Source organism: Sinohyriopsis cumingii, chromosome 2 (assembly GCF_028554795.1).
Source record: "Sinohyriopsis cumingii isolate HCF-2022 chromosome 2, ASM2855479v2, whole genome shotgun sequence".
Lineage (NCBI taxonomy): Eukaryota > Metazoa > Mollusca > Bivalvia > Unionida > Unionidae > Sinohyriopsis > Sinohyriopsis cumingii.
Genome location: NC_142962.1, coordinates 51,467,754 through 51,494,129, shown reverse-complemented (window position 1 = coordinate 51,494,129; position 26,376 = coordinate 51,467,754). Strand labels below are relative to the sequence as shown.

General features: G+C 36.4%; 1 protein-coding gene across 2 annotated transcripts in view; it reads right to left on the bottom strand.

The window, feature by feature from the left end:
• LOC149804841 (FERM domain-containing protein 8-like) overlaps window positions 1-26,376 on the bottom strand; it is a 94,035-nt gene that overhangs the window by 21,479 nt on the left and 46,180 nt on the right. For both annotated transcript variants that reach the window (XM_089945192.1, XM_089945199.1), the window contains exons 5-9: window positions 24,752-24,810; window positions 18,655-18,821; window positions 15,029-15,247; window positions 13,445-13,574; window positions 6,426-6,599 (exon numbers count right to left, since the gene is read on the bottom strand). In XM_089945192.1, coding sequence (XP_089801318.1) covers window positions 6,426-6,599; window positions 13,445-13,574; window positions 15,029-15,247; window positions 18,655-18,821; window positions 24,752-24,810 — 749 coding nt within the window. The remainder of the gene's footprint in view (window positions 1-6,425; window positions 6,600-13,444; window positions 13,575-15,028; window positions 15,248-18,654; window positions 18,822-24,751; window positions 24,811-26,376) is intronic.

Below are 26,376 nucleotides of genomic sequence, written 5' to 3'. Positions count from 1 at the left end.
GGCATATATATATCATGATAAAGATGTCTACTTTTGTTATTTCAGTCCATTTGTATGTTGCAGATTTGCATTTCTGCAAAAGTTCATCACTTATTTGTCCTTGGGTGCCAGCTAACAAGAATAGCTTCCAGGGTTGATGCTGACAGGCTGGCTCTTTGGCTGGTTCTGTTTTTTTCTGACCACAGAGAATGCTCTCTCAGCATTGCTATTACTGTGCAGTATTGAAAGTATTGATAGCATTACTTGCCCAAGGGTTGGAAACAACAGTTGGCCAGATCCATCCATTTGTTTCCTGAGAGCAACCCATTTGATGATCTGCTCTTTTCACATTCAATTCAGCATCTAAATTGTAGATTTGGTAAAGCTGAAACTCGATGCAGATCATCAGTGTTGATTCCTTCCATTCAGTTGGAGAAAAAGGCCAGGTCATTGTTTAGACACATCTGCAATGCTTGCACTGTGTTTATTAATGCCACCACATCATACTGAGAGATGCTGTGAGCAACAATGGCAGAATGCCATGATAGGTCCCGTGAGTCAAGGGACGAATGAAAGCAAACTGCTTCTCCCAATCACTCCTATATTTTTATCCCATTTCATTTTCTTGGCTGATGAAAATTCATCAGTTACCTGGTACTTCTTTTGCGTCTCTTTTTTTTCGCTTCTTGCTGAGAAACTTATCCATTATGTTGCTATAATTTGCTGATGGGGTCAGATAAAGAGAACCACACTGTGAGAAAATCTTTGTATTGGTGGATGAAAACTCAAAATCAAGCCAGATATGGTAAAGTACTAAGAAACATACCAGAAACATAAAAACCAGATACAGAAACGGGCAAACGGAAAATTATTTTTTGTATTAAAAAATATGGATTTTTTTTCTACTCTGAGTTTAAAAATTGGGATTTTTTTCTAAAAAATCAGGGAATCAGGAGATAGGTCCAAAAATCAGTATTCTCTTGATTTTGTTCAGTAGGGTTGGCAGGTCTGTAATCAGATTATCTCTATCATCGATACATGTCTCCCAATGTTAAGTTTCTGTTACTGAAAGAAGTGTTGACTAAAGTACATGTTGTTGTTGTTTGTTGTTCTAGGGTTTAACGCCATTTTTCAGCACAAGATAGGCTATACATGGTGGCCAGTATAGCTGGTGGAGGAAGAACCCTGGAAAACCCAGGGAAGAACCACCGACCCATGAGAAGCTACTGGCAGGCTTTCTCACGTACCCACGCTAGCCGAGCTATGGACTCAAACCTATGCAGACAGAGGTCAGATGGCAGTGATCCAGAACGGTGAGCGCTTTAGACCACTCGGCCACTTGGGGCCCCTACTAAAGTACATGTAACACTAAGATTAATAATATATTATTGTCTATAAAAGCCGACGTTTACAGGAAATTGGCTCGACAATGTTATGATAGAGTTTTGGGCTCCACACATGTCGAGTTCTTCTCTTTGATGATTACAACTGGATGTAATTGTCAAGATCATAACAGGGTCAGCACTAGCTAAAAACAGATTGTGTGAATTAACAAACACACAGAGAAATTACTTTGAACAAAACAGGGTACCAGACAAAGACCATAAAATCAAGTGACAACACATTTTGCGCTTCCTTTTTGAAGATGGCATTTCGTCCACTATAAAAGTTTCATTTCGTCTGCATAATTAAATCGCATACAGTTAGCAACATCCAAATAAATCATTACAAAACATGTCATCATGTAAATGGAGATGTATTATTTTAGAAATCAGTTATTCTACTTGATGACATCAGGTGAGGTGGGAGGAAGGACTTGCCGAACAATTTTAAATAGAAAAGACTCAAATAAAACAATTTTATGTTGAAAAGACTCGACTAAACAATGGTATAACCGATAAGGAGGTTATTCAGCAGCAGTGGGAAAATGGAGCAAATGGAAAGTGAATTATGTGTATCAAGATTTAAATGACATTTTTGAATGGTTTTGCAATGTGCATGACAATAATACCTGCTCGCATATTACGCTTATGCCAAGAATAAGAACAATTAATGTATATTCAGTTGAAATAAGTCTATTATTATAACAAGAAGAACCTTTTAGTAATTAATATTACTTTTAAATGAAAATATCAAATGAAGATATTAAATATTTTGAAGTATGTAGCTTTCTTATTACATATAAAGTTCTCACAAAAAATTTAGTCCCCCTCTGGAAAGGCCACCTGTCTTATAAGACCAATTGCCTGGTGCAGATGGGGTGGCCGTATAAGAGGGGGACCACTGTATATACATGTGTTCTGTATATTACAATATAACACTTAATTCAGATCATATGTTCTGCATATTACAGTATAACATTTAATGCATATAATGTCTTCTGAATATTACAGTATAAAACTATATACATGTGTTCTGTATATTACAGTAAGACAATTAAATCAGATCATGTATTATGCATATTAGTGTAACACTTAATGCATACAATTTCTTCTGAATATAACTATAACACTATATACATGTGTTCTGTATATTACAGCATAACACTTAATGCAGATCATGTGTTCTATACAATACAGTATAACACTTGATGCAAATAATGTATTCTGAATATAACAGTATAACACTATATACATGTGTTCTGTATATTCCAGTATAACACTTAGTGCATATCATGTATTCTGTACATTACAGCATAACACTTAATGCATATTATGTACTCTGTATATTACAGTGTAACACAATGCATTTAATGTCTTCTGAATATTAGAGTATAACACTATATACATGTGTTCTGTATATTACAGTATAACACTTAGTGCATATCATGTATTCTGTACATTACAGCATAACACTTAATGCATATTATGTACTCTGTATATTACAGTGTAACACAATGCATTTAATGTCTTCTGAACATTAGAGTATAACACTATATACATGTGTTCTGTATATTACAGTATAACACTTAATGCATATCATGCATTCTGCATATTACAGTATAACACAATGCATTTAATGTCTTCTGAATATTAGAGTATAACACTATACAATGTGTTCTGCATATTACAGTATAACACTTAATGCATATCATGTATTCTGTATATTACAGCATAACAATTAATGCATATCATGTATTCTGTATATTACAGCATAACACTTAATGCATATCATGTATTCTGTATATTACAGCATAACACTTAATGCATATCATGTATTCTGTATATTACAGTATAACACAATGCATTTAATGTATTCTGAATATTAGAGTATAACACTATATACATGTGTTGTGTATATTACAGTATAACACTTAATGCATATCATGCATTCTGTATATTACAGTATAACACAATGCATTTAATGTCTTCTGAATATTAGAGTATAACACTATATACATGCATTCTGTATATTACAGCTTAACACTTAATGCATATCATGCATTCTGCATATTACAGAATAACACTTAATGCAGATCATGTACTACGTATATTACAGTATAACACTAAATGCATGTGTCCTGTACTATAAGACTTTATGCATATCCCATGTTCCGTATATTATTGTTTGCATGACATTGCCTGCATGAAATTGAAAATTTTACAGGAAAACTTAAATGGGAGGGGTCAAATCCTACATGCAACTCTGCATGCATGATGACTGTGGTTGTACATGACAGGTGGTCACTCAAATCAGGTTTGACTGTAATGTGTGATAAAATGAAGAATTAGAACAATCATCTGCACCCATGAATTTAAGAGTTTTTCAAGACATGTGCTAAACATGTTTTTCCCTTTAAATGGAATGGAACCCAAAGATCAATAGGAGATAACCCTGTGAGCTATGAATTACAGTAAAACCTGTTATGAGCAACCTCTGCTTTGAGCAACCACCTGTCATTTTCAACCATAATCGTAATGCATGGATCGATTGTATTATATGAACACTGTTGTGAGTCACCACCTGCTGAACTTGACGAGTGACCATGATGTCTTGGCAAAATATGCATTTCGACACTGCCATGACTGACTGCATTGCAAAAACGGAGATAAACTCCACAGACCTTTACTCAATCCCTGTAACAATGACCACTTATACCGTTCTACAAAAAAAATAGCCTGGCTACCAATATCTGAAATTTTGTAGGTATAATTATACTGTTTTATACTATCTATTGTAAACCAGACTAAAATAGTCTGGTTGCTGGCCTTATCAGAGGTACTGCCAATATGTAATGAGTAGGACCCAGTATCCAACTCTATGAACGATCTTATAGCGAGAACAGAGACAGACACCACTGACCTTTATGTAATTATTTGTAACAATGACCGCTTGATTAGTAAAGATTGTTCTGATAAAAAACAAACATAAAAAGAACAACAACAACAACAAAATGAAAAGGCTTCTGGCTACTGGCAACAGATACTAGTCCGTAAACCCGGCTAATGTATATTTTGTGAATTGCCATTGTAGTGCTGAAATTATGGTAGTGGTCAGGTATATTGTTTGTCTTTAGAGTTAATCCATATTGCTTGGGAGTGAACAAGGGTCTTTGTCTATTAAAGCAGCAAGAGTGAATTATTTTCTGTATTTGATTAATAGCGTTAAAGGCTTGTGACGTTTGTTTTTTTTCTCTTGATAGTACAATGATTACATCTCAATCACCAAGCTGTCGTCTACTTAAGTTGGTACAAACGGGTTACACACTTTGTTTATAGAGCAAAATGATTCTGTTTCTGGATGAGATAACTCTGTGTGTGTGTGTGTGTGATTTGGATTTTTAACACAGCTTTAACAATTTTTCAGTCATATCACTACAATGTCTGCAGTGTGACAGTTTATAGTGATGTCTAGCACTGAGGTATCATGCTGCAGACATGTCACATGATATCCCACCCAGTCACATTATCCTGACACCACGCTGACCAGTCCTAGCACTAACCTCTTAATGCTGAGTGCCAAGTGAGGCAGCTGACCTGGCCAGGGATTGAACTCACGACTTCCCACATCTGAGGCAGACACTCTAACCACTAGCCCACCAGAGCAGTGTGGATGAGATAACTGTTTCTTTTAATTTCATTAATTGCTAGATAAGCAATGCACATGTATAGAGTTTTCATATTTTCCCAAAGCCCAGTAAAAACTGCATGTACAGTCAATATTACAACTGATAAATAATAACCTAGTACTTTAGTAACAATGGACGAAGCTCCAAGTAAAGCAGACAAGCTTTAAAACTGGAGAAACAATTACTATAACTGAAAGAAGTGGAAAAAAGCAGACAACTCGCAAAATAACGGTTTAAACTTCGGTAAAACAAATTTAGGGTGTTATCAAGGAAAAGTAGTAACTCAGAAACTATTTCATATACTAATACATGTATATGTGATCTTCAAATGTAAATGTGATTTCATGCTTAATGACATAAGTATTTGTATATTACAATGTAATTTTGTTTTCAGATGAATGCATATAATAACAAGAACTATCAATACAGAATAGAATATTATGCACAGTGATTGTGGCTATTTTTCCTAAAATTGTTCTGAAACTGGACATTGAAAACTGGTCTTTTTGTATAAACCTGCTATGAGAGACCATCTGTCTTGAGAGACATATTTTTTGTTTGCAGAAGGGGTGGTCCCTTATAACAGGTTTTTTTTCTGTATCAATAAGAACCTTTTAAAAATTAGATAATCTTTAAAAAAATGTTCAAACAAATGTTAAATTTCTCCATCAAAGAGACATATGGAATTTCTGCTTCTAGGGGCTTTACCCCATATACCCCACCATCACCCACCACGAAAATTGTTAATGTCACCCAACTCCCCAGTACTGGCTACTTTTTCAACTTTTGCTATTTTTAAAAAAAAAATTATTTGTTACTCAAACACCTGCATAACCAGAATGGACTAAACAACTTTATAGGTAATGACTATTACAGAATGGACTACACAACATCACAGGTATGGACTATTACTGTTTTTGCATATGATGAACTTACAAATATGGCAACATCCTATGCATAAAGTCATCAATTGTGGAAAAGTGAGAAAATGTCTTTTACAATGGTATTAAAAAGCAAAACTTGGGAAGATACTTAATTTTCTACAAAGTGTTAACACTTAACTATTTTCTATTTAATAAAATAAGTCTATCACCAGCAGTTCACTTTCCGTTCAGCAGTTAGAGTACTTAAACTCATTTGTTCCATGTGGACAAGTCAACTCATTTGCTCCATGTTGGCAAGTCAACTCATTTGCTCCAGGTGGACAAGTCATAAATAGGCACCAACATCAACCTGATGGGTAGATAGGTTACCTTACCTTGGAAGTTCATCAAATTTGTGGAGAGAAATGTGCACTGTGTTACTTTATTCAAAGGAATGTAGCATAACCTCCAGTATTATAAAGTATCACACACTTTAACATCAAACTTAACATTACCTGTCTGGAGAACACTTGCAGAAGTTTGGTGACAGTGACCTCAGACCCATCTTCCTCCTCCATTACAACAAGGAACTGCAGCATAAGACAAGGGAAGGCATCATCATCGACATCAAACTGTGGCTCAATATAGTTCCACATCAGGTCCACATATGGAACAGCCAAAAGCACCTCCTGTTGCAAAAATGATAGAAGAAAATGACTATGTTTCTATCTTACCTTCTGCACTTCAAATATCTTGGCATTATCACAAATAAAAGACTTAAGGATACAAGTAGCATTTTCATATTTTGGACTTCAGTTGGAATATAAGTACATAAAATATTTGCTGATAAAAGTTTTGGTTCATTGGTATCTATCCACACAATGATCAAGCTTGATTTAAAAATAATAATGAACAGATTCATAAGAGAATGACTGGAATAGTTATAAAGTCCTGGACAAGTCACTGTGATAGTACAAAGCCTTTTATTAAATGTATATCTCTTCCACAGACTATCTTTTCCTTGGTGTATGTATCAAAGACTATCGTTTAAATCACTCTAAAAACATTTTTCTTGTCCAAGGCAAACATTACAAGTTCTAACTGAATGTCTGAAAGTTTGTTCCTCTCAGTATGGCATGCAATTTTTGATGACATTAAAATCAGAATATTTACAATTATGCTTGACTATACAAATACATGCAATCTGTTCTTCAATTTCAGCAAGCACATTACCCTTACATGTAAAACACATTCCCCCCACCCCAACTCGCATTTATCTTTATTCCTTTAACTTTCTCTGCAACAGGCATGTGAACCTATGGTCCACAGATCACATCCGGTTTGCAACCTGGTTTTATCTGGTTACATTTACAATGTATTGTGTGGGTTTAAAAATGGCTATCCAGCCTGTGCCTTGGAAGAAGTTGATCATGCTTGATCCACAACATTTGCTTTCTATGATTCTCATGAAGTCTCTTTTCCCAGCTAATCTGTTGTTGTTATAAGGTTTAATGCCATTTTTCAGCACTAGATAGGCTATACATGGCGGCCAGTATAAATGGTGGAGGAAGAACCTGGGAAAACCCTGGAAAGAACCACCGACCCTCAAGAAGCTAATGGCAAGCTTTCTCACATACCCACATTGGCTGAACCTGAGACTCGAACCCATTAAAGACAGAGGTGAGATGGCAGTGATCAGTAAAGGTGAGCACTTTAGTCCACTCGGAGACTCAGGGCCCCCTCCCAGCTATTTTGCAAACACCGCAGGCAGTTATGGCTTGCTTTTCTTATTATATTTAACCAACTTATAAACAATAAAGTTAACCTGCATTTTAACAAACAAAGCAACTGCAAAATTTTCTGATATAAAACATGACTCTTTTTGTTCTTTCTACAATGAGCTTCATAATTAAACTTAGAAATTTAATACTGGAAATAACAAACAATAGTTTGTCCCCAAGGAAAAATTACTTCACAAATATGGGTTGTTTCAGTAAAACATACTTGGGATCCAGGAAAGACAATAAACATATAGCCACCCATCGATGCAATTTAGAATTTTTTAAAATTATTTTCATACCAACTTGGTATTCAGTGTACCCTGACATTTTTTTTTTAAAACTGCCTTCCCTGGAAACCATGTATGTTTTAGTAGAACATACCTAAGCACAACAGCCTGGTTTGACTTACTTACATACATGTCCTATTTATGCTATCACAAAGTAATAGTGAGTTACAAAAATTCATTCCTGAGCAGTACTGCTTAATGCTAATCATTTTTTGACTCATTTTCCTCCATCCACAGATACCATTCAGTGTAAGTTTTGTTTTATATCAAATTTACTTTAAATTTCTTATTTTGAATAGTTATGCTTTTGCTATAGCAAACTGCCATGTAGTTGACAGCAAGAAATATTATTAATAAATGATCAGATGTGTGTGATTTGGATTTTTAATGTAGCTTTAACAAATTTTCAGTCATATCACTACAATGTCTGCAGTGTGACAGTTTATAGTAATGTCCAGCACTGAGGCATCATGCCGCAGACATGTAGCATGATGTCCCACCCAGTCACATTATCCTGACACCAGGCCGACTAGTCCTAACACTAACCATTAATGCTGAGTGCCAAGTGAGGCAGCTGTTAGTACCATTTTTGTAAGTCTTTGGTATGACTTGGCCAGGGGCCGAACCCACGACCTTCCGCATCCAAGGCAGACGCCCTAACAACTAGATAACTGAAGCAGTCAATAAATGATTAGATATATCAAATGTACAAATCCACTGAAAGTGGAGTTAAATATTAAAAAACCCAATTATTAGTAAATTATATTTCTACTGTACCTGATCACATTACATTAGGATAGCATTCTTTGTAACCCCTGAATCTAGCTCTCTGGGATAGAATGAAACACCCCTCCTGTGTGTGTGTGTATGTATATACACACATATAGACACACACATGAATGGAAGCAATTCTTACATGATAAATACCCATTACTTGGCTACTGGTATATCCAGTTTAAACTAGTTTTTTACTTGAGTGACACCATAAAGGATGATCCCATTGTGGCAACAGGTGGGAGGGATTATCTGTAATGTGATCAGGTAAGTATTATTGGAGAAACATAATTTTTTTTTTAAACTGGATTTCTCGAGCAAATATCTTACCTGATCACATTACATTAGGAGGACAGGTAAGAGGACGAGGAAATTCTGAGCATCTTATCCCCCAGGAGGAGCATGCTTGCTCTACTAATGGATGAAATTCTCCTAATGTTTTAGTTTAGAAAAATACAAATTGGTTACAAGGTTGTGCTGTCGTAAGTGGGTGGTTACTGTCTGTTCTGCTGCCACTGGCCTGATGAGGAAATCTGAGACATACTGGTGGCAGATGGATGGCACACCTAGACCACATCCAATTCCATTAATCTGACATCAAAACATGTTTCCATTAGAGACATACTAGAGTAACTTTCTTTGTGGTTACTGTTTGTGCTGCTGCCACTGGCCTGATGAGGAAATCCGAGACATACTGGAGGCAGTTGGATGGCACACTCAGACCACTTCCAATTCCATTAACCCGACATCAGAACATGTTTCCATTAGAGACATACTAGAGTAACTTTCTTTGTGGTTTTAGTCTGTGCTGCTGCCACTGGCCTGATGAGGAAATCTGAGACATACTGGTGGCAGATGGATGGCACACCCAGACCACATCCAATTCCATTAACCCGACATCAAAACATGTTTCCATTAGAGACATACTGGAGTAACTTTCTTTGTGGTTACTGTCTGTGCTATTGCCACTGGCCTGATGAGGAAATCCGAGACATACTGGAGGCAGATCGATGGCACACCCAGACCACTTCCAATTCCATTAACCCAACATCAGAACATGTTTCCATTAGAGACATACTGGAGTAACTTTCTTTGTGGTTACTGTCTGTGCAGCTACTACTGGCACAATGAGGTTCAGTTCTCTACCTGGAAAGACCATGTCCCGAAATATAAAAGCTCAAGAAAGTGGTCTGGGCATGCTAGGCTCTTGGAAATTGCATGTATTTTGTAAGCCAAGATCTTCATGAGGCATACATAATCCTGCAAGAGGTCTGTGTATACCAGTTGTATAACTCCCATTAGCCAAGTGGATAGTGCTTATGGTATTATGTCTTGCATTCTGGACTTGACAGACACAAAAAGATATTCAACATACACTTCAGATAATATTTAAGCGCACCTATAGATCCTTGTGCTTCACCTCACTCAAGCCTTAGCATTACCCAGGTCACAAATTAATTTCTCTAATTTTAGCTGACTGGGGAAGCAACCTAAAATCTCTGCCTCCTCATCAAGATTTACTGTCACTTTAACTTTATAATTGTGCATGACAGTATGGGGTGGAGGGGATTATGAAGCTGACAACACCCTGTATATTTGTAATACTGCAGTCTTGAAACTAAATTCAGTCATTCCATGGTTGGATTCTGAGTAAGGCTGTGTTAGGAGTACTGTCACAATCACAGTTAAACAATGCAGTCAGCTCCATACAAGTGACAGTCCATCCCCTTTTGGATAAGCTGTGAACATATGGCAAGCCAGGTCTGTTGGACAAATATGTCTTGCTGAAACAGCTGGCTAGTTTGCCGGGAACATGGTGGCTATGGTTGTTGGATGTACATGAGTCAGTCCAGTCATCAACAATACTGGCCCTGCCATGTGCATATCTGGATGGATGGATGTTTCCTTAAAATCCCAGTCATGCTGTTGCTGAGGCATGGCGAGATGGATGGATCTGTCACTAAGATCCCCTAAGTTATTCATGGCTGGCTGGCTGGTTGGATGTATCAATAAAGTTCCCAAACTGGGACAACTGGGCTGGATGTACAGGTCCGAAGGCCATGCTCGGACATGAGGTGGGACTTGCACCTATCGAGTTGCCTAAAACTGGGGGGAGCACTACCCGAAAGAATCAGGAAAAACAGTATTAAAATCTGGCCTGATTGTGTGTGTATGTGTGTGTGATTAAAATTTATAACATAGCTTTAACAATTTTTCCCTCATATCGCTACAATGTCTGCAGTGTGGCAGTTTATAGTGATGTCTAGCACTGGGGCATCATGCCGCAGACATGTAGTATGATGTCCCACCCAGTCACATTATCCTGACACCAGGCCAACCAGTCCTAACAGTAACCTCTTAATGCTGAGCGCCAAGCAAGGCAACTGTTAGTACCATTTTTGTAAGTCTTTGGTATGACGGATGCTCTAACCACTAGGCCACCGGAGTGATGGCCTGATCATTGTTTTTGTTGTGGGGTTTAATGCCATTTTTCAGCTCACAATAGGCTGTACATGCCGGCCAGTATTAATGGTGGAGGAAGAACCCGGGAAAACCCTGGAAAGAACCACCGACCCACGAGAAGCTACTGGCAAGCTTTCTCACATACCCACATTGGCTGAATCTGAGACTTGAACCTGTGCAGACAGAGGTGAGATGGCAGTGATCTGTAACGGAGAGCGCTTTAGACCACTCAGCCACTCGGGGCCCCCGGTGGCCTGATTGTAATAACTGTCTTGTTGTCTCTGGAACCAGACCATGCACCTGTTCAAAAACAGTAGTTTGTGAAACATCAAAGTTTTGTTCCCCCATTTGTGCTGAAGTAATTGTTACTTATGGTTGTAACCATCACACTTTTGGTTGTGGGGGGACCCAGTAGCATCCCCCCAAAGGCTTCCAAGAGACAACGACTTGGATGAATGCTTTGAATGTCAACATTATTATTGCAAGACTGATTTCTCTTGTCTCTCCCTTTGGCTGCCTTTTGTAGAACTACAGACCAAACTTCTTTAGTGTACATGCTGCATGGAAGAGGTAATACAAAATAGACAAGACTCATATCTTCCCTTGCCTTATATTTCTTGCATTTTAAGTACTTGATCGACATTTTATACTGAAACGACACAAGAAGATAAAACAAATTATAAATAAACAATTAGGCATGTAAAGAAGTTGCTAATACAACACCAGTTACTAAAGGAGTAACCAAACATAGTGTCGTGTCATGAATGACAATGTGCATTCAACATGAGCATGCTGTACACATGACCAAAATAGACATAGAATGTGACAAATACACCCAAAACATTGAAAAAAGGTGGAATAATGTATGGTGGATGGCTAAAATTTGTCACTAATGTTGCATGGATTGATGCAGAGATATTCATACAAAGTTGAGAGTACAGAAATTAAGCTATAAACTAGTGACACCTGGTAGTGGCAAGAAGAGGTAATAGGAAAGAGCTACTGCCTTTTGTTTATATGCAATAAGGTTTCACTGGATAGTTTCATATTTTGACACCCCCCTAATTTTTACGGTAGAAGGCATGAACCTAATTATCACAAGCCTAGCATTTATAAATTCACACATAAGCTAAATCTGTAATGTGGTTTAGATTTACTTTGAGTTAGGCTTGGAAACTGGTTGGCTTGTTGGTGACTGCCTGTCAGTTAGATGAGCATTGGAGATCAAATGCGTAACTTGGGCTGCAAGTGAGCAGCCGACTTTGCTTACGTATTTACGTGTGTCTGCTACAGAGGTAAATATCTAAAAATCTAGATGGTAGAGGGGTAATGAAAAGCATGCTAAATTTGTTATAGTACTAGTGAACTTTATTCATGCATAAGGCACATACTGATTCTTTTAGCTGCCTTATCACAGGAAAATATTCAAAATAGCTATTTTCTGTCAAAAATGAATGTAAAATTTAGGGGTTGGTGGCAGTGCTGGTTCAGTATAAAAACCACCAGTTGCATCAGGAATTAACCTGATTGCTGCAGTCAAAATCTCACATGTATGCTTTCTACAAAAAGCATTAGTTTGTTTTTATTTTTATCATCAATGTAAATTCTCATTTTTCTGCAACAGGTCATTGTTGGATGAAAATTCACCAGAAAAACTGTCCAGTGAGACCTAAATGTACAAAGATGACAGTACAGAAGTGAAGGGGAGGTAATGTGCAAGAGTTATTTCCATTAGTTAATATGAGATAAACTGAAAAGACGAATTTTCATCTTTTTAATAGGGCTGGGTTCATGAGGTAGCAGGCTTATATCCTAAACTTAATGTGATCAGGAAATGTATTTAATGGAGAAATACATATGAGCTGAATTTCACATTTCTGTAATTTCCATGCTGTTTTGAAAAGCAAAGCTGTAAAAAAAATAATAGAGGTGGCAGATAATTATTAAGTCCAGCCCAAGAAAAAATGACCAAAAACTGTGCACATCATAAAACAATCAACTATGTAAATCTTAATTAAATCTCAAAAAATCATTCACCATTTTATTGCAGGGCCATAATAAAGACTACTACTGAAAGAGTTTAAGATTTCCTGGCTAATGGGTGTAACAAAATTGGAGAACAACAAAGTATTTTCTGAAAGTACCCAATAATTTCTTATATCCAATGATGAATTTGCTTCCTCTATTTAAAACTTTGAACTTTTTAAATGTACCATGTGCTCAACTTACATCTTTCTCCCTTTCTATTACACATACACCATCAGTACTTATGGCAGTCCAGCACTCCATGTTCTCCTTCCTCTTCAGAAACGACAATTTTCCCTGAGGTTTATAGATGTGGCAGTCAAAAAATGCAGCTCTGAAAATTGGAATTCAGCTTACAAATACCGTGAATTCACTTACTTTAATTATGGGTAAAAAATGTCATGGTTTGGGGAAAAATTACATTTTTCCATGGTACTTAAATTAATGGATGTGAAATGTCTCCAAATTTTTTTCTCCACATAATGGGAAATGGGTCCTAAGTTTTGCACAGAATGATATTTTGATCCTATGTTTTTGACATTTTGTTGATTTTAATTCATGGCTTGTAGGAATCATAAAATCCACAAAGACTGATGTACTAAAAAATTGACACCTGAAAACTGATACACCCCAAAACTGGAATACCCCAAAATTTGTACCCCTGGAAAATGTATTCCAAAAACCAAGAACTACTGAATCATAGCGTAAATTATACAGAAATGATAAAAACATAAATTAGCAAATTCCTTCAGCAGTTTCTAATGGCAGAAACAATCATCAAACTATACAGAAACTGACTAATTATAAGCCTATAAAATCACATGGTTAACCTAATTCATTTTCAATTTGTACTACACTATCAGGTCTATACTTCTATGCAATAATGAAACAAAATAAAAATATAATTAGAAAAGCTTTAGCTTTACATGTTAATGTGCATTAGGCTGCACTGTAATGAATGTTTTAACCTACAATGAAACCTGTCTTAAAAGATCACCAATATTAACCCCAAAAAGTGGTCTTTGATAACAGGTGGTCACACAAAATGTTTTTCTTCAGCATCCAAAGTATCAACATAAAGAACCAAACTTTATAGTCTCTTCAAACCAGCTGTCTCCTAAAAGGTGATCATCAGAACAGGTTCAACTGTACAGTTTTTAATCATTTATTGGCCTTTTAAGACGAATTTTAAAGTTTAAAGAGTCTTACAATAAAGCCTCAGTCTTCTATACAGTCAACAATGATGACATACCCATAGAAGGGGTGTGGCCTGCAGACTTCTATATAGTCAACAATGATGACATACTCATAGAATAGGTGTGGCAGACTTCTGTACATTCAATACCAATGACATACCCATAGAAGAGGTGTGGCCTGCAGACTTCTATACAGTCAACAATGATGACATACCCATAGAAGGGGTGCAGCATGCAGACTTCTGTACATTCAATACCAATGACATACCCACAGAAGAGGTGTGGCCTGCAGACTTCTATACAGTCAACAATGATGACATACCCATAGAAGGGGTGCAGCATGCAGACTTCTATACATTCAATAACAATGACCTAACCACAGAAGAGGTGTGGCCTGCAGACTTATATACATTCAACAATGATGACATACCCACAGAAGGGGTGTGGCCTGCAGACTTCTATACATTCAATAACAATGACCTAACCATAGAAGGGGTGTGTCCTGCAGACTTCTATACATTCAATAACAATGACATACTCATAGAAGGGGTGTGTCCTGCAGACTTCTATACATTCAACAATGATGACATACCCATAGAAAGGGTACGGTCTGCAGACTTCAAGGTATCTCCTGTACAACTCTGCAATGTTCCTCTGGATGTCCACCCGCTCAAACTCCTGGGTGATCTGGCGATGGGACTCCAACAATTGCTCTTCACAGTTCTCTGGAGGGGCACGAGACCAAAATGGAAGACAGGGTTTTGAAGTCCTCCTGTACATGTGTTCTGGATAATACTGATGCAGGACCGATCTGAAATGGATCAGAAGTAAACTCTTTTCACATAAATAGTGTAGCAAATGTAAAATGTCAAAAACAGTTTCTCATAGCAGGATGAACTCAACTGTCAGCCCAACAGATTCTGAATGCTTTGATTGCAGTAACCCATTTCCATCAATGTCTTTCATCATGATGATGGTAAGATGAAGGAAAGACGGATTAATAACACATGACTGTACCTTCTACTGCCATATTTACTGGAATTTAGAACACACTCACCTGCAAGCAGCATAAAATCTGTACCTGTTGTTGCACAATACACCAAAAGATCAGGGTCGGAGCTATTTGCATGAAATAAAGTTCAGAACAAAGAGTCAACTATTTTTATTAAAATCATGAGTGGAACAAAGAATTTATTCTCCTCGAAAATGAAAGCAGAACAAAGTGTTTTGTCCCTTGAAATCAAGAGTAGAACTGGAGTACCATAAAAGGTACAATATAAGCCCACCACATAATTAACAGTCCTCTATCCAGGCACTAGTTGGGCATCACTGAACTGAATGACCTTGACACATTGTCAAGGTATGTCTTGCACTAACCTTAGTATACAAAACCAATACTGCCACATATTTAATAGTCCTCTATCCAGGCACTAGTTGGGCATCATTGATCTGAATGACTTTGACCCAAGTTCAAGGTATGATGTCTTGCACTAAACTAAATATACAAAAACCAATACTGCCTAACAGACTTATGACCTTGAACTTTAAACCTCAGACAATGAAATCTAAAGGCGTCTTAATTACCGAGTGTAAGCCATCCACAGTTTGCTTGGTCAAGTAGTTGCATTTTATAAAATTTGTTGGCAGCCATTTCAGTGGGTTAAAGAGCTATGACAGCTGAGGAATGCTGAAGTCAGTTGAACTAAGGACTAGCAGTTAAAATGGTGTGAACTTGTTTATGATTTTTACATTTGATACAACTGTAGTGCATAATAGTCATCTATGGTGAAGACAAAGCAAGGAAAAGACAGAAATATAGATACAATATAGTATTCTTCTCTGGTATGAGAAAACAGCACATAATTAGCTGATGATGCACAAATGGATTCAGTAGTAGCTGTTAGATTTTGAGAAAAAGTACCTTTCTAGCATAAACAGAAAAAGTAACTGAAAAGACTTTTCATGAATCCTTCTGTCCAAAGGAAACCACTCTCCTCTGACTTTCGCCCTGGCAAGCAGATAACATTGTAGTACTTCAGTTGCTATCACCAGCACAGGAAGGCTGGATTTTTGATGTAATGAATGAACTAGCAATGTATTATGATCAGTTAACATATTTTAGGAAGACATGGAAAAAGGTCAATATCTTAAATACTGGTCTTAAATATCACTTAAAATAGCCTTTAAAAAAATCATTCTTGTGATGCAAACAAAAAAAAACACGCCAAAGATGTGACTCAGCGACGAAGATTTAGGGGCCATATCAGTTAAGGTGAAATGGGGCTCACAAGGGGTAGGAACAAGAGTGTAGCTAACAAACTGTTGTAATGGTTCCCTATAGCTTACAGACATGGATGTCATAGGGGTTCACTATTGCTTATTGACATGGATGTTATAAGGGCTTCCTAATGCTTACTGACATGGATGTTAAAGGGTTCCTTACTGCTTACTGTCATGGCTGTTGTAGGTGTTTCCTATTGTCTATTGATATGGATGTTATAAGAGCTCCCAAATGCTTACTGACATGGATGTTAAAGGGTTCCTTACTGCTTACTGTCATGGCTGTTGTAGGGGTCTCCTATTGCCTACTGACATGGACAGAACACTGCCAAGTTTTAAGCTATACAAAGCTGCATACCAAACTGGATGAAATCCAACTTTTTCCCAATAAAGCAACATTGTGGAAACCAAACTGCTGACAGAAAAAAATGAAAAACTTGATTACTGTATGGCTCCAAGTTTGTAAACCAGGGTTGTAATAAGAAATGTGCAAACATGACTATGATTGAGATTGTAATGCCAAATGTAGTCAATGTCAAACTTGTGTGAACAAACAATGCCTGGCTCAGTCATAATATTTCAGTACAGGCTGGCGAGTGACATCTATTCTTTAGGTGTTTAGACAATAAATGAATGAACTTTATTTCCATTTAGCCAGTTGGAGATTAGCAAGTACATAGAAATACATTTGTTACAAACATAGCGAAAATGGTTTATCTGCCCTATGTACTGACGATAAAGTGATATGTTTTCAAAGAGAAAATTTTTAAGACTGTACTATAAATGCATGCCAGAAATTGTATAATTTGTAGTGTTTCCAATGGTCACTTTTAGATTGGTGTGGCTACATGCCCTTTTTCTTAGCATGCCATGCTAGTCTTTTCAAGTAACTTGTTCTTTCAGAGGCTTATTCCTTGCAGAGGCTTATTCCCCTTCAGAGGCTTATTCCCAGTGTTATGATGCCCCTCTAATACCTTTAGTGTCATTATTTCCCTAAAGCTAAAAATCAAATGGAAAATCTCACTGCCATTTTAGTAGAATGACTTCATTCTCATAAGGTTAAAATCCAAACATATTCCAAATGCTACTGACTGGTTGTAGCATTCTTTTTTGAAAGGCACAACTATTAAACACTTAGATCCTAGCTGAATCATAGTTGACATAAGGAATTTAAAGGGCACAAGAAGTAGGAACAGGAGGAGAAATATGACAATAAAGCCTATTAAAATGTGGAAATATCTTAATTGTCACATATACCCAGTATTAATGATGACTATTATTTGATATGATTTTTACTTTATACTTGTATCTAATATTGCATTGGATTTGCTTTCAAAGCATTACAGATACAAACTCAAACAGATTAAAAGCTTTTAAAAGCCTTGTCATTGCTTGAAAGGGACTGCTAATGTTGCTCAATTTTTATTTTGATGTAATGCATTGCAGCATGTAACAATTCATTCTAACATTGTGAAAAAAAGTAAATCCAGAGTATAAGACGGGGTTGCAAGTACAACATTTTTAGCTTTATTCCAGCATGACTATCTGCACATCACCCCCAAAATAATCTGAAAACATATATTACAGGAAATATTATTACACAGCAGTATATACATTTCAGAATGGTTTTAGAATTCTTCACTAGCCCCCTCCAAAGCTGACTAACAGATCTTGAAGAGAAATCTTTATTCAAACACAAGCACAAACTTGAAATATTGACTGGAAATGATGTTAACTTCAGAGAATATTAAACATACTGCTCTCAAAACCAACATTATCATTTATCCCTGCAGGCTAAAAAGATCCATAGATACTATTATAAGAGTTTATATGATTATATTTTTTATATCAGCACAACTTTTAACTCATGGAAGTATCTGTCTTTACAAAAATGTAACTTCTCTCAATGATGGCAAAATTCCACTACGAATTATCTACCTGTAAGTTGCTGGAACATGGTCAGTGGAGTTGTATTTTCCCAGCTGAATAAGGGCCTGAATCCCTGCCAAAACATGGTAATCTGAAGAATGCAAGATGTATCGCCCTTCCAACACATTGTACTTTGCTTCATGGTACAACAGACACAGAACGTGCTCATTGTCAATCTGAAGTGAAATGACAGCACATGAAGTACTCTGAATATTATCCACTCTATTATACAATACTACACTTTGCTATGGGGTGAATACAAATATTATACTGCTATGTGGTGCTAAAACAGCAATTAAGGAATGACATATTGAGCTGTCAAGTGATGAAGGTTGTTGTTGTTATAGGGTTTAATGCCATTTTTCAGCACACGATAGGCAATACAAGGCAGCCAGTATTAATGGTGGAAGAAGAACCTGGGAAAACCCCTGAAAGAACCACCAACTGACGAGAAGCTACCTGCAAGCTTTCTCAAATACCCACATTGGCCAAGCCCGAGACTCAAACCCAAGCAAAGGTGAGATGGCAGCAATCTGTAACACAGTGAGAGCTTTAGACCACTCGGCCACTCAGGAAGTGATGAAGGTCCTTTAGGAACAGAGTCAAATACACATAAAATGGCAAGGTATACACCAAGATTGTACTTGTTATCCATTGTGAAACTCAGCCATATACCTTTATCTGTAGTAAAATACTGAAAATTACACCAGCATGTATCACTGAACTGCACTCAGCAATACTCAATATCATAATAATTGTAGCACAGACAATATATTTTGAGTGCGATATACTGAGAATACATTTTCATGGGATGAATAAAATATGTAAAGTTCATGAACCATGTTATTTTTCATACAACCCTCAACTCCATTACTCTAATGACCTAAATATTATATGCCTCAGTCTGCATAACACCAGGCCAAAAAAACATGCAGCATCACTGCAAAGTTAGTCTGCATAACACTAGGCACATATACAGTTTGACCCTGCTAAAGCACGCTCCGTTATAACATGAATTCGGATATTACACGGTTGTGGTGTGGCTCCCGTAATTTCATATGCATGTATTTTTCTCGTACATGAAAAAAATATTTCTTTCTTTAAAGTACAACCTTATACTGCAAAGACAGTCTGCATAACACTAGGCACAGATACCATCAACTTTACACTGCAAAGTCAGTCTGCATAACACCTAGCAACACCTCTGTAAAATAAAATTCTATGCAGTTGTCTGACAGATTTAAAATTGAAGCCCAGTGTCACAAGTCCAAAACAAGTAGGCCTGATATAATTTACCTAGTACCTGGCTTTTAAAACTGTATAAAAGTTTGAACAAGAGCCCCAAGTGGCCTTGATATTATTCATCTTGCTTATATAATTAAAAGCTGACCATTAAGTCAATGGGTTTATCTAGTATATGTACTGAAAGAACACAACCAATTTCTCTTTATGAACATCATACTAACAATCTAATGAAAAGGTACAATTAACATTATGTAGATCCAGACCATGATGATATCAAAATTTACCATATTTTATTGAAACTGGATGACAACACAACAGAGACTTAGCATTATCAGCCAATGCAAAACACCTCATTAATAAATTCAGATTTCATTTATTAAAAAACATGTTGGCTTAAAAGTTAAAAGTTACAAAGTCTAAGCAAATTCCAACTGAAATTCGGTCTCCACAGTGGTAAAACACTTTGCCAATCAGATACAATATTACCTATTCAAACTGTGCAGATTATATTTTAATTCTACCAGAATTAAAGCCAGCCTTGCGGCCAGGTAAACTAAATCCTGATAATCTGATAAATGAAGACCAGAAAACTCAACTTTTGAAACTTATGTGTTCCAAAGCAGCATATGGAGGTTCAAAAATCAGATACCCTATCTTCAGAGTGATCCGTGTATGTGTCATTTAACTGAGATACCCTATCTACAGAGTGATCTGTGTGTGTGTGCGTATGATTTAAATCAGATACCCTATCTACAGAGTGATCTGTGTGTGTGATTTAAATCAGATACCCTATCTACAGAGTTATCTCTGTGTGTGTGTATGATTTAAATCAGATACCCTATCTACAGAGTGATCTGTGTGTGTGTGTGTGTGTGATTTAAATCAGATACCCTATCTACAGAGTGATCTGTGTGTGTGATCTTAATCAGATACCCTATCTACAGAGTGATCTGTGTGTATGATTTTAATCAGATACCCTATCTACAGAGTGTTCTGTGTGTATGGTTTAAATCAGATACCCTATCTTCCGAGTGTTCTGTGTGTATGATTTAAATCAGATACCCTATCTAAAGAGTGATCTGTGTGTATGATTTAAATCAGATACCCTATCTACAGAGTGATCTGTGTGTATGATTTAAATCAGATACCCTATCTAAAGAGTGATCTGTGTGTATGATTTAAATCAGATACCCTATCTTCAGAGTGTTCTGTGTGTATGATTTAAATCAGATACCCTATCTACAGATTGATCTGTGTGTATGATTTAAATCAGATACCCTATTTACAGAGTGTTCTGTGTGTATGATTTAAATCAGATACCCTATCTTCAGAGTGTTCTGTGTGTATGATTTAAATCAGATACCCTATCTACAGAGTGATCTCTGTGTATGATTTAAATCAGATACCCTATCTTCAGAGTGTTCTGTGTGTATGATTTAAATCAGATACCCTATCTAAAGAGTGATCTGTGTGTATGATTTAAATCAGATACCCTATCTACAGAGTGATCTGTGTGTATGATTTAAATCAGATACCCTATCTACAGAGTGATCTGTGTGTACGATTTAAATCAGATACCCTATCTTCAGAGTGTTCTGTGTGTATGATTTAAATCAGATACCCTATCTTCAGCGTGTTCTGTGTGTATGATTTAAATCAGATACCCTATCTACAGATTGATCTGTGTGTATGATTTAAATCAGATACCCTATCTACAGAGTGTTCTGTGTGTGTGATTTAAATCAGATACCCTATCTTCAGAGTGTTCTGTGTGTATGATTTAAATCAGATACCCTGTCTACAGAGTGATCTCTGTGTATGATTTAAATCAGATACCCTATCTACAGAGTGATCTGTGTGTGATTTAAATCAGATACTCTATCTACAGAGTGATCTGTGTGTATGATTTAAATCAGATACCCTATCTACAGAGTGATCTGTGTGTATGATTTAAATCAGATACCCTATCTACAGAGTGATCTGTGTGTACGATTTAAATCAGATACCCTATCTTCAGAGTGTTCTGTGTGTATGATTTAAATCAGATACCCTATCTTCAGCGTGTTCTGTGTGTATGATTTAAATCAGATACCCTATCTACAGATTGATCTGTGTGTATGATTTAAATCAGATACCCTATCTACAGAGTGTTCTGTGTGTGTGATTTAAATCAGATACCCTATCTTCAGAGTGTTCTGTGTGTATGATTTAAATCAGATACCCTATCTACAGAGTGATCTCTGTGTATGATTTAAATCAGATACCCTATCTACAGAGTGATCTGTGTGTGATTTAAATCAGATACTCTATCTACAGAGTGATCTGTGTGTATGATTTAAATCAGATACCCTATCTACAGAGTGATCTCTGTGTATGATTTAAATCAGATACCATATCTACAGAGTGATCTGTGTGTATGATTTAAATCAGATAACTATCTACAAAGTGATCTCTCTGTGTGTGTATGATTTAAATCAGATACCCTATCTACAGAGTGATCTGTGTGTGTGATTTAAATCAGATACCCTATCTACAGTGATCTCTGTGTGTGTGTGTGATTTAAATTGTGTGTGTGTGTGTGTGTGTGTATGTGTAATTTAAACCAGATACCCTATCTACAGAATGATCTCTGTGTGTGTGTGATTTAAATCAGATACCCTATCTACAGAATGATCTGTGTGTGTGTGTGATTTAAATCAGATACCCTATCTACAGATTGATCTGTGTGTGTATTTGTGATTTAAATCAGATACCCTATCTACAGACTGAGCTCTGTGTGTGTGTGTGTGATTTAAATCAGATACCCTATCTATAGTGATGTGTGTGTGTGTATGATTTAAATCAGATACCCTATCTACAGAGTGATCTGCATGTGTGATTTAAATCAGATACCCTATCTACAAAGTGATCTGCATGTGTGATTTAAATCAGATACCCTATCTACAGAGTGATCTCCATGTGTGTGTGTGATTTAAATCAGATACCCTATCTACAGAGTGATCTCCGTGTGTTTGTGTGATTTAAATCAGATACCCTACCTACAGAGTGATCTGCATGTGTGATTTAAATCAGATACCCTATCTACAGAGTGATCTCCATGTGTGTGTGTGATTTAAATCAGTTACCCTATCTACAGAGTGATCTCCATGTGTGTGTGTGATTTAAATCAGATACCCTATCTACAGAGTGATCTCTGTGTATGATTTAAATCAAATACCCTATCTACAGAGTGATATCCATGAACAGCATGTGTGTGATTTGGATTTTTAATGTAGCATTAACAATTTTTCAATTATATTGCGACTATGTTTGCAGTGTGGCAGTTTATTGTGATGTCTAGCACTGGGGCATCACGCTGCAGACATGTAGCATCTTGTCCCACCCAGTCACATTATCCTGACACAAGGTCGATCAGTCCTAACACTAACCTCTTAATGCTGAGTGCCAAGCAAGGAAGCTGTTAATACCATTTTCATAAATCTTTGGTATGGCTCAACTGGGGTTCAAACCCACAACCTCCCACATCTGAGGCTGATGCTCTATCCACTAGGCCACCAGAGTGGTCATGATGAATAGAATAGTTAACTCCATCACATATGTGAATGCTGTTCACAATTTAATTGGTCAAAGGTCAAAATTTGTGGCTGTAAAACCCTCATTATTCTGTCAGAAACAATGGTGCCAATGTAACATCATTCATTGTGATATAAAGCTACAGAGAATGACTATAATTAAATAATTTTTCTTCTAAATATGTTAAAATTTGGATATTAATTTTGTATTTGAGCATTTGAGAATCACAATTGTACCACTGTAAATATTTGTTTAACGGCTCCATTCCGATATTACCTGCAAAGCTTAAATAGCAACAATGAGGCACCATTAAAGTTCTCATGTCCTCCTACACAATATTGTTATCCCCAAATTTACGTTAATTTGAAATTCAATTTATACAGCTTTTAAAAATTAACATTCCAAGCACTGGTTGGTACTTGAAGTAAAAGGCATTTTTAAAACTTGCTTCAATAATTCGATACCACATGAACATTTGTGTTTGCGTATTTGCCAATGCAAAATGCGAAAGCATATCTAGATTGCATAATCCCGCTGATTTCTATATAACCACACAGGTATTCTCATGAACTTTCATATAACAACTCTGTCTATACTGTTTTAATATGAAATCATGTTTAAACCATGTTTGAACAAGATTTAATTGAAAAAGTGTCTTTTAAAATGAACAGCTTCACAGAACGTCATTTCTTTGCCTTTAGGTCAGTTACAATTATAAAAGAATCATCTATACTCTCTTATTAAGTCTAATCCAACTGCGAACTTCACATACCCAGATCTGCCATCATATAATGCTGGCAGATCTGGGTCACTGTTAAGAGTAATCGGTACAAGAACATGGTCCCTAATCTGTCAGTACATTATGCAATGGCAGATCAGGGTCTATGTTGTTTGCAGATGGACTTGACTTATAAGCGAGTATATAGAGTAGTTAATCACAATGACAGGATGCTACTGGCAAGCTTTTTCACAAATCGATGATGACTGAGCCAAGACTCAAACTGAAACGGGCAGAGGTGAGATGTCAGTGATCTATAAAGGCAAGCACCTTAGTCCACTGTCACCCACCCCAAAAAGAGAATAAACCTATTGATTAATGCGTAGAATACTAAGAAATCGAAATCACTATTTTTATTTCTGGTGTACCAGTTTCTGTGGATTTTGTAGGTACCATAAACCGCAAACATTTTAAGACCCAATGAACCATTATCTTCTTGTGGAAATAACACAAAATCATGAAAACTGAAATCCATGAAAATCAATGAATTTACAAATCAAAGTAACTAACCTCTATTTCATTTTCCTTAGGAAAAAATACATTTCTCTGGAACATAAGAACTGGTTCATCTGAAACAAAGAAAAGAAAAATCACACCCTAAATAACTACTCCCTGTAACCTCCATTGCATGTACATTATAACTCAATTAGAAACTGAAATTTTAAGTAATTTGTGCATGATATATCTTATGTTTAAAGAAATGAATAATAATGTCTGAAATAGATGAGTCAACTAAAATCTAAATTAATATATTGTTACTTACTAGTAAAGAAAAGTAAACTCAATGGACTCAAATGTTTAAAACAACAACATATATGGGAAAAAAGTTTTAATTGAAAATGTTCACAGCACATGACCTTTTCATTGTTATATATTCTCAGACTATTGTACCAATTTCCATGCTTTAAAAAAAAAACAGTGTGTCAATTTTTTATGGACACCAACAAAAGTACAAGACATACAGGTCAAGTAGGATATCAGTAATGGATGTACATTTTTAGAATCTGATCACAATACCATTAAATGGCATGTATTCACTTTATTTGGATCCTCATATATCCATATCCCTTGGAAGGAAATTATTTACATGCCCGGAGAAACACACATAGTAAAGTCAATGTCAAAGTATGTGCATATCTTCGGACAAGATCAATATACAGGTATGATCCAGTACAAACCGGACTGAATGCTGCAAGCTGTGATGTTAAAGCAAAAGCTGCGCATATTGAGAAATTCACACTACCCTGTTTTTTGTTATGACTAGACCAAATTTCCTCTTTTCTTGACCCAGTTTTCACCATAATTTTCACTATAACAATGAAGCGTTTACCACAGTATGGGCTACACAAACACTACTACCCGTTTTACCATATTATGTGGTGCATTGACATTACTACCCATGTTTACCACATTATCGGCTGCACAAACACTACTACTCATTTTACCACTTTATGTGGTGCATTGACATTCCTAACCATGTCAGCACGTTATGGGGTATACAGATGCTACAATCCATTTTACCATATTATGGGGGCCCCGAGTGTCCGAGTGGTCTAAAGCGCTCTCTGCTACAGATCACTGCCATCTCACCTCGGTCTGTGTGGAGTCTTGGATTTGGCTAATGTGGGTATGTGAGAAAGCTTGCCAGTAGCTTCTCATGGGTTGGTGGTTCTGGATATAGAGTTATATCCCTTTCAACAGCTAGGTCAATCAAGCTAATTATAGAAAAGTGACTACTGTTGGAAATACAGGATATTATCTTTTTCTATTTTAATATTTGATATATTTCATCATGTAGTTAAAAAAAAGGTGCCATTTTAATGTGTGGAAGACATCCTATCAGTCCAAAAACAACAAGATCAATCCTGCAAATGAATCATACTGTTTTTTTATAAAAACACCATTATCAATACAGCCTAGGGGAAATAACTACACAGCAACTTGAACAGTACTGAGTCAAATTTCATCAGCAAAAATTATTTCCATGTCTGAAAGGTAATGCAGATTCTGTTTAGTATTTAGTTGTTCTAATTCACAAAATGCTACATTTTCTAGCTGCAAGTATAACTTCTGTAGGCAAACACAATCAAATGTTGCATGGCAGGATGGACAGTCTTGTATCTTCTTGTATCTTC